General features: G+C 32.6%; 1 protein-coding gene across 1 annotated transcript in view; it reads right to left on the reverse strand.

Moving 5' to 3' along the window:
* Positions 1–10628, reverse strand: part of DPP10 (dipeptidyl peptidase like 10) — a 638912-nt gene that overhangs the window by 76507 nt on the left and 551777 nt on the right. Inside the window, exons 12-13 of the mRNA XM_024734508.1 lie at positions 7875–7913; positions 2496–2603 (exon numbers count right to left, since the gene is read on the reverse strand). Coding sequence (XP_024590276.1) covers positions 2496–2603; positions 7875–7913 — 147 coding nt within the window. The remainder of the gene's footprint in view (positions 1–2495; positions 2604–7874; positions 7914–10628) is intronic.

Here is a 10628-nt window from a genome sequence, read left to right on the forward strand (position 1 = left end):
TAATCATAAAAAAATCATAAAAGAGCTTTTTTGTTAGCTATTTAAAAATTGAGGCAAAGAGGTTCAAAATTGTGTGTATGTACAAACTTAAGAATAAATTGTATTTACCTAAGCACTGACCTCTGATTCATTAACAAAGTAAGTTAATTTTAGCCACATTGCCAAAATATCTGTAAATAATCATGCAGTCATGTTTATTTATCAGTGAGGCAAACCACAAATTCTCTGAACTGTAGCCAGAATAGATCAAAACATTTTCTACTTCAATGGAAGCTTTGCTATCATCTCCATATGGAAGAGGAACAAAGTAAACACATCTGCTCTATGAAGTTGTTCTTCTGAACATTTCAGAAATAATGAATTAGACTGCATTTCAGACTGGTTTGATTGGGAGACAGAAGGTATTTCTTCCCAAGGCTTTTAAAGAAACTTTTGTTATGTGCATAAATATCTCAATTTCTACATGCCAACATCTTCATCTCCTACCTCTGCTCTGCCAACCCCACACCTTTTAAAAGACAACATTTCTGTTCTTATTTTGTTGAATAATCTCAGAATTATACATATATATATATATAGATGTATTATACATCTTTCTCTACCTTTCACTATATCTTATAAATAGTCACAATTTGTATGTAATTTTGACTACCTGGGTTTTTATACAGCTTCTTGAATATAAATACTGATATGTAAAAATGCAATAAGATGTCACCACAGTCAATTGTGAGATTTGGAAAGTTTTATTTATTCTTTTGGCAGAAATATTTCCCCAGTATTTATTTGTTTTTTTGTTTGTTTGTTTTTGCGGTACCCGGGCCTCTCACTGTTGTGGCCTCTCCCCTTGCGGAGCACAGGCTCCGGACGCACAGGCTCAGTGGCCATGGCTCACGGGCCCAGCCGCTCCGCGGCATGTGGGATCCTCCCAGACTGGGGCACGAACCCGTGTCCCCTGCATCGGCAGGCGGACTCTCAACCACTGCGCCACCAGGGAAGCCCCTCCCCAGTATTTATGATAACAAAGTTTATAATTAGCTAGCAAAAGTTAATCAGGTAAAGCAATTTGCTGGTGAAGCTTCCTCCAGTTCACATAAAAACCAAAATATGTTCCCTTAATATCACCTGTCTGATATAATCATTTAATAGTTGAGTACAGAATCACCAAAAATTTTTATTCATATATAAATGCTTTCATTTATTTAAAACATAAATGAGATCACTTTATATATTAGTCTATAACTTATCTTTCCAATTTAATAATATACTATGAAAATTAATCTACATTGCTATTGTGGAGATTATGTATAGACAAATTATTTATTTCAGCTTTGATTAAAATTAAAGTTAAAATCATGACAATTACTTTAATAGTACAGATCTTGGACAAGGGTTGCCTCTTAAGCTACTGACACAGATTTAAAAAATTCAAGGTACTGAGCTGCCCAATGTAAACATATGGATATGGTAAAATATCCATATATGGATAATGGTAAAAATTGGAGAATATGCACAAGACTTGAAGGTTCTAAGAACATAAAAGTAGTCAGGTTGCTTAGGGATCTTTTACCACATTCATATTTATTCTATACTTAGTAAGTATGAAATTGATTCTTGGCTAGTATGTTTATAACACTCTCAAGAAAGATTCCAATTTATCCACAATGTTTTATCTTTATAAATTAATATTTACCTGTGAGACTAGACTGTTTATTTGATTTTGAAGGAAACTTTATTTCTCACGAATATTTTTATTGTCAATTAGATTCAAATTGACTCATTAACCTTGCCATATTTAAATTACTTATTGTGAATTCACTGATTCTTTTTATAATTAGATAAAACTGTATAAAACTGGTTAACATTCATTTGAAATGTAGAGGAAAAATAACCTTTTATCCTTTTTTTATCAAAAGGTCCATAAAAACATAACACAGATTTTATCTTTGACAACACATAAGAAATCTAAAAACATAACACAGATTTTATCTTTGACAACACATAAGAAATCTATTTTATCCTGGTTTTTAAAATCTGCCCTGCATTTCCTTGTGTGGGTATACTACAACTTACTAACCATTCAATTTTTGATGGACATTTAGACTGCTTCAGGTATTTAAAACTTTTATAACACACTGAAAATATTACTTGTACCAAATAGATGATATATATTTGTTGAATGAAAAATCGTCTCTCGATTTTCCTCAGGTCTTGGAAAGGAGGGGTTGGGCACTTTCCATTTATTAAATTCTATATCCCAAGGCCCTCAACTCATAGCACACATGTGTAGCTCACTAAATTTTATTGAGTGTTGAAAATGTTTTGTGTACAGCTTGAATTTATGGCTAAGGGTGGGGATCCTCTTCCTAAAACATCCCTGAGTTGGATATATGGCTGGACTTCACAGGTATTAACTGTAGGTGCAGAATACCACACGAAAAAGACTTTCATGAACATGATGGAATGAAACCAAACTACAGAAAGAAGCCAGCACTTACCTGGATGAGGAACATAGCTATGTGGTTATATTCTCCACGGCCCCCTTGCTTAACAGGAACTGTCATAAAGAATTTGCTGCCATCTCTAGAAAACACGGGCTCCTCATTCTAAAATATAGAAGCGTATGCAACAATCTCAAAAGGGCATTTGAAAATTGTACTTCCAACTATTGCTAATACATGCATGGAATAGACCAATAATTGATTTAAGTTTAGTTTGGCAAATTGTCGAATTATTTAAAAAATAAAAGTATAACAGTATGTTTTAAAGTGAATGCAATGATGCATTGGGCATATGTGTGTGTTTGAGTGATGAGATGGATGGGAAAGTTTCTTGCATACTGGATAGAAATGATTTACAATTAGACTGAAGACACTTTTTAAATTGGTTCAGAAAAGAACTTTCATATCTTCACATATGATATGATTGTGTTTAGAAATTTATCTTTCAAAAATAAAGAAAATGTTAACATCTGCACCAGTTTATCAAAATCATTTTTTTAATTTAGAAAATTTTCTAACATATAATATTTAATACATTTTTCTGAAATCTTTTACTCAACAACTCAAGTTATTGAAGATACATTTCTAATGATGTACACATGAATTTACTATAAATACAAAAATGAAAAGGCTGCAAAATTGGAAGGAATCCATTGAAAATAATTTAATTCAAATTTCCCATCCTCACTGCTCACCCCTTCACAAACACAGATGCCCATTTGATGATTTTTTAATTAAACTCTAGTAGCATGTTAAATCAATACAACTGTTTTTTAAAATTAAATGATGGATGATATACATATAGATTGCTTTCTTTTGCTCCAGGGGAAACATTAAGAAAATCGATCTATGTAACAAAACATCGAGTTCTTTCTTTTAGATTAGTGAGAGTGATTATACATATGGTATAGAGAAAGGCTTTGGTATGGTTTCCTCAGCAGGTCTTCAGAATGGCTCACAACTATTTTTAGATGATCTGACCCTCCACTCTCTTCCTGCTCTCCTCTTCCTTCCTTCTCCTGCTTCCTGCATTTTCCTGCTCCAGTGCCTTTGCACTTTTTTTTACCCTTTGTCTGGCTCTTTCTCATATCTCTCTCTTTTCCTTCCTCCCTCCTTCCCTCCCTCCCTCCTTCCTTCCTTTCTTTTTCCGTGGACCTTATTTCTTTTTAAAAAAAATTTTATTGGAGTATAGTTGATTTACAATGTTGTGTTACTTTCTGCTGTACAGCAAACTGAATCAGTTATACATATACATATATCCACTTTTTTAGATTCTTTTCCCATATAAGCCATTACAGAGTATTGAGTGGAGTTCCCTGTGATATAAACTAGATCCTTACTAGTTATTTACTTATATATAGTAATGTGTATATGTCAATTCTAATCTCCCAATTTATCCCTCTCCCTTTCCCCCCTGGAAACCATAAGTTCGTTTTCTACATCTGTGACTCTATTTCTGTTTTGTAAATAAGTTCATTTGTATACTTTTTTAGATTCCACGTATAAGCGATATTATGTGATATTTGTCTTTTTCTGACTTCACTCAGTATGACGATCTCTAGGTCCATCCATGTTGCTGCAAAAGGATCTTTCTTGATCTCACCTCTTTCTTATATCTGTTATCAGTGAGGTGTTTCCTGATTACCCCATATAAAGTGTGATCAGGAAAGCCAGGTCATCCAACTGTATCTGAATCCCTCATCCCACTTTTGCCTACTGTCTACTTTTTTCCATACCACCTTATACGATACATATTTTATGTATGCATACATTTATTTGTACATGAATGGATATGTGTATATGTACATATAGGTAGGTAGGTAGATAGAGAGATAGGAAGTATTCCTCTAGAATGTAAGCTCCATTCTTCACTGCTTTGTCTCCAGCACCCAGGACAGTGACTGTCACATAAATTGTACTTAATAATCATTTATTGAATGAATATGTAAATTAATAACTATTTTAATAATCTCGAGTCTGATTCTAGCTTTATTAGTAATGACATCCCATGATAGAAACATAAAAATATTATTTTCCTTGTCTACTTCATGGACACTCATGAAAATATAAGATGATATGTGTAATAAATTGAAAACTCTGAGGTAATACAATTCAAGGATGGGAAAATTGCATTACAAGGCATATAATAAATACTGACAAGACAATTGACTGAGTGAATCACATTGTTCAACTATGTTCTATCTCTTGCCCCTGTGGAATATTTCTCTCTTTGCCTTTACACATGGGGTTTCTTCTGTCTGGCCTAACCTTTCAGTCATCCTTTTTGTGCTAAATCTTACTCATTTTTTACTTAAACTCAGAACAGAAACCATTTCCAAATTTCCTTAGTTAGAGAGTCTCTTCTAGTTAGGAAATCTCTCCTCAGAGATTCTGAATAGTACTCTGTATTCATCTCTATCATGGCTTTCAGTACACTCTATTATATAGTTGACTTCCTTCACTAGGCAAGTAATAATTAAACTAAGTTTGTAATTTTATCTTTTTTAGCTCTATTGCCTAGGACACAGTAGGTGACCTCCTTATAATTGAACAGATGAATGCATGTGTACAATGGGCAAAAATATCTGTTACATATATCACTTTATCCACCACATTTACTCCAAACTATTGGCTTCTCCCTTATTCAACATTTTCCTCCTGTGCTTTGCTCCAAGAATAAATTAGGTATGGGGATATCTGAGCAATGTGCTTTTTATGTTAGTCCCTGTTCCTCCAATTCTGGTACCTTAGAAATAGTTCATTTTAAAGAGTAGATGGGAATTATAATCTCCAATACATTGCTAGGTTTAAAAACTTTCACCATTGAAATGTAACTAGTTATAAACATACAGCTCTATGCAGAGCCTTTCCTGCAATCAAATAAAGAAGTAGAGCCAGTCTAACTGTCTACATTTATGACCTTAAACAAGGCAGTATTTATGGCACACAGGATAATGAGCTGAGGATAACAAAGTCCACCTCTTGGCCAAATGTTTTTTACACTGGTTATTCCAACTATAATTCTCTTGAAAGCTAGAGCAAACATGCCCACTTCTCTCTGCTCTTCTCACTATCCAGAAAACAAGCATATGAGTATTACATTAAATTTCTAATTTTCTTGGAAACTTGCTTCATCTCATTATAGATTCTCATCCTTTAAATTTCATTGAATTCTAAGTATTTCCTGAAATTCCCTTAGAGCTTTTGGAGAAAAAGTTAACCATGACAAACTACTCCCTGCATTTTTTATTGAATAATTGATAACTGGTTTCTTTATTTTAAAAAGTTTCTATTAAATATTCACAAATTTGGGACTTAAAATGTAGATAACATAATCCCAAAAGAGCATGCATTGTGTTGTTGTATGTTAGACTATTATGAATGTCACTAGCAATCAAAATGGTAGCAAAATAGGTTTAATAACACAGGCAGTTTAGAATAAATCCATAGCCATTATGTTATTGTTTTCAATGATTTTTATTTTAAGTATCTAATTTAATTTTGTAAGAGTCCATTATTGGCTAAATAAACAAGATTTTTTTCCCCAATTTCATTTTGTACATTGACTAAGATTAAATAGTTCATATTGTTACCTATAGATAGATGATAGATGGATGATAGATAGATAGATAGACATGCCTATACTTTGAACAAGCAAAGGTTTAGCCTATTCACAATCCTTCTTACTCTTTTTCTTTATTTGTTCAACAAGTATATATGGATCTCTTCTTATAACCAGACTCCATATTAAGCATTCGTATTAATGGGTAACAAAAAATGAATAACCTTCCTGCTCTTGTGAATGTAGTAAAAAAGTCACAGAACTAACTGTATGAGTGTTTCATAAAGATTACACTTGACTTTAACTTTTATTGGGGAATGTGATTTGTTTAGTGTGGTTGAGGAGGTGACTTCTTATGCAGGTGATTTAGGCTGAGGTTTGACAAATGAGCAGCCTTCACATAAGAAAGTAGTTGAGAGAACTCTGTTCAGAAGAAAGAGTTCACATAAAGGTCCTGGGTATATGAGGAGGGCTAATGGAAAAAATGGGAGAAAAGATGGTATGACACAGAGCTGAAAAGGCTTTCAACTTAATCCTTTGTAGACCCTTTAAGGATGTTGGTCTTTATCTGTAGAACAAAGGGGAGATAAAAATAGTTTTAGTTGTGAGAGAATATGAGTGTTGTGGGTAGTGACAATGAAATACATATTTTGAAAAGATCACTCAGCCAGCCTGCAGTGTAGAGAACAGATTGTCAGGTTCCTAAGGGGAACTCTCAACTCTAAGGGGTTGAGAGTTCACCAGTTAAGGAGGAAATGCAGCACCTGTAGTTTAATCCTGTATGGTGTTTGTGAATTGGAGAAAAGTAAATTGACTTGAGATCTTTGAGAGTAAAATCAAAATAACTTGGTGATGAATAATAACATATGCAGATAAGGATAAGACAATGTTTAAAATTCCCCACTAGGTTTATGATTTTGATAGCTGGATGGATAAATACGTCCTTGACTCCTATGATAAGAAGACAGACTGACTGGAAGAGAGAGAAGTTTAGTTTGAACCTGTGGAGTGTGCAGTTACTTTCACAGATTCAGAAGATGCCAAGCATGAATTTGGATATTTCAGAACTCAGAAGAGAGTTGCCTGGGGCTATACACTTGGTGGTGGTAATTGAAACCACAGATGTATACGACACCCAGGGAGAGAATATAAAATAAAAGAGTACTGTAAAGAACAAAACAAATCAAAACAAAACAAGCCAAACAAAATAGTTCCCTTTGCAAAAAGTAGTGATGAAATTAGTAGTAAAATGGGTTCAGCTATATTTGAATAATCTATTTGTGCTTCCTTCTGAAATGTCCAGTATGAAAGCATGTTGTGGAGATGTTTGTTTATTCTTCTGTGATCATCTGGATTCCAGCTTCATGTATATCACAAGCTAGCATTATGAGCTAGGACATATCTAAGGAAAGAAATGTTCACCTGAATAATCTCCACATAACCAAGTTATGTGGAGGTTTCGTCAATTTTCTGGGTGATTTGAGCAATGCTGATGGTTTGTAGTTTTAATGGGTCACATCTTTTTCTCCTTCTTCTACACAAACATTTACTTATATGAATGGTCCTGAAAATGGATCCTGGTAGTTATTCTACAATTTATGTCCTATAAAAAACAGAAGTAATCTTTCTACAAATGATGTCATAGAGCCCAAGTTATAAATATTTTAATGAAAAAGACTCATTTATTCAAACATAACAGAGCCTTAAATTCATACTACTGAAATAACTTTTGAGAAAAAGTTATACATAACAAATGAGTGAAAGGATGGGCGTGATGGACAAAATGTGACATAAAGAGACCACCTATACCATACCTGTTTAGATAGCCATGTATCTGATGTCATCTCATATTTCTGAAACAAAACAATTAACTCCATGAAGCATCTAAAGACCAAAGTGAGCACGCATCAATTTAACCTTTTTTACACTGTTATCCTATAGGCACTTTTTTCCTTCCTGCAGCTGGTGAAATACCATGAGAGATCACATTGTCATTATTGATTTAAACTGAATGAATAAGTAGAGAATTGGGATGAAATGATATTCTAATTATAGCCTTTTCTTTGGTGAACTCCTTCAGAATTCTCAGTTGTACTTAACCAGAGACAGAAGATCATTTTCCAGCTCCATTTGATTACTTCATTCAAACTGTTTTGAACCACTAGACACTGTCTCTTTTCACCTCTAGGCATCATCAGGAAACAAATATTAAGTCCTTCCAAAAAACTGGGCAAACAGCCAGGAATAAAATTTAAAAGTGGACATTTTGTCAACATTCGATCCACTCTTACCATAGTCATTTTTTCCCCTTAGGGAAAACAACTAAACATTTGAAATGGCAAAATTTTATGTGTGTTTAAAATAATCTTGCATAGGATCAGAACCAAAATTATATTTCAAAAAGCAAAATTAGACAAATTTCATCTCAAGCTGAATATGTATAGATAAAATAAATTTTAGTAATGCTGTTTACATGTAGTAACTTATGAAATAGCTTGTGGTTCTCTGGAAAAAATGACTCTATAATAAAAGTATTAAAATGAAGAAAACTAAATTGTAATATGTTAGAGATTTTACCTCTATGCAAAAGTACTCATTTCAAATTGTAAATAATGATTATTATTTATTTATAGTTTTTTTTTTTACCAATTTCCTCTTTTAAAGGCATATTATTATTATATTATAATTAACCATTGTCCGTTTTCAGGGCTTTTTTCTTCCAATAGATTTTCTCTATATACAGACATCAGAAAAACATCTAACTAAATCATTCCTTGATTTCCTAGTCACACTTCAGCAATAATCATCCTTGATATCTGTAAAACACAGACACACAAAAAAATATATCAGTGCCACTGCTCATTAGTGTCACTAAGTTTTGTTAGACTCCACGAAGGTCCAAAACTTCACATGCAATTATCTGTCTTATTATTTCTATTATTGTAGAAAGTAAAATTTTTAAACTCCATAAATGGAATAGAAATATAACAGAATATCAGTAAGGTATCAATTCAAGAATACAATAGGGTTCCTGTATCTTTTCTATTGAAGCACTTTACCTATATAGATTTTCCCTATATAGAGATGGCAGGCTTTCTCTAACTAGAATACGTATACACATGAACAATTTTTAAATGACTTTGTGATCGTCTCAGTAAGAAACCATCCAGAACAGTTTAACAAATAAATGATGAAATCCTGGTCAGTCTATAAGCCAGCCAGATGAAAAAGGATAATTGAAATAAAATTTCTAATATATGCAAGCTAAAGAGTGATGAATAAAGAGTCAGCGAAACCCAATAAGTAAATGGCTGATGCATCAACTTTGTTTTCATATCTATGCTCATCATTCCAATCACAGATAAATTTTTTCCTCTTTATTGCTATCTTTTACAGGCCATTTAAAAATTATGTTTAAAAATACTGAAGTGTAATTTGCATATAGTGAAATGTACAGATCGTAAGTTTATGTGATGAGTTTTGATAAATGTATTTACATCCCATCAAGATATATGACCTTTACACTTCCAAACACATTTCCTCGTGCCCCTTCACAGTTTCCAGTAAGTCAACTACTCTTCCAAACCTTTTTCCATAGATTAGTTTTGCCTGTTTTAGAAATTCAGATAATGGGAATCATGTATTATGTACTCGTTTGTGTAGGGCTTCTTTCACACCACGTTTCTGAGATTCATTCATATTGTTCAGTGTATCAGCCTTCTGTTTCTTTTTAAATTGCAGAGTGGAATGTCATTGTATTGATATGCCTCATTTTGTTTATTCATTTCTTGTTAATGGACAGTTGGATAATTTCCAGTTTTTAGCTATTGTGAATAAAGCTTCTCTAAAAAAGACGTGTTTTAAACAAATCCTTTGGTGGAAACAGGTTTTTATTTCTCATGCAAATATCTAGGAATGGAGCTCCTGAGATATATATGCACACACATATATATTTATATATGTGTGTTTAACTTTCTTTGAGACTACAAAATCATTCTTTTAAAGTAAAGTCACACTTCTACCCACAAAGAATGAGATTTGCAATTCTCCACATCCTCATCAGCAGTTAAAACTGTTACCTTTTTTGTTGTTGTTTTAAGTTTATTCATTTTAATGGTATGTAGTGTTACCTCATTATGATTTAATCTATATTTTCCTAATGTCTAACAATTTTGAGTACTTTTTCATGAGTTTGTTACTTCTTTACAAGTTTCTGTTCACACATTTTGACTTTTTCATTGGGTTGTCTTTTATTATTGAAATGTATATATTTCTTCGTCAGATGCACATTTTGAAAAATATTTTCTCCCAGTCTGTGGTTAGCTGTTTGATTTCCTAATAGGGTCTTTGATGAGAAGTTTCTAATTTTAATGATGTCTGATTTATTTTTTTCTTTTATGATAAATGACTACTTTGTCTATTCAATATAGTGAAGTTATATTCCATCTTTTCATCTAGAAGATTGACAGTACTAGCTTTTTTTTTTTTTTTTTTTTTTTTTTTTTTTTTTTGGGGGCCCCCCCTTTTTTTTTTTTTTTTTTTTTTTTTTTTTTTTTTTTTTTTTTTTT

The sequence above is a fragment of the Neophocaena asiaeorientalis genome, unplaced genomic scaffold, assembly GCF_003031525.2.
Source record: "Neophocaena asiaeorientalis asiaeorientalis breed wild unplaced genomic scaffold, Neophocaena_asiaeorientalis_V1.1 scaffold32, whole genome shotgun sequence".
Lineage (NCBI taxonomy): Eukaryota > Metazoa > Chordata > Mammalia > Artiodactyla > Phocoenidae > Neophocaena > Neophocaena asiaeorientalis.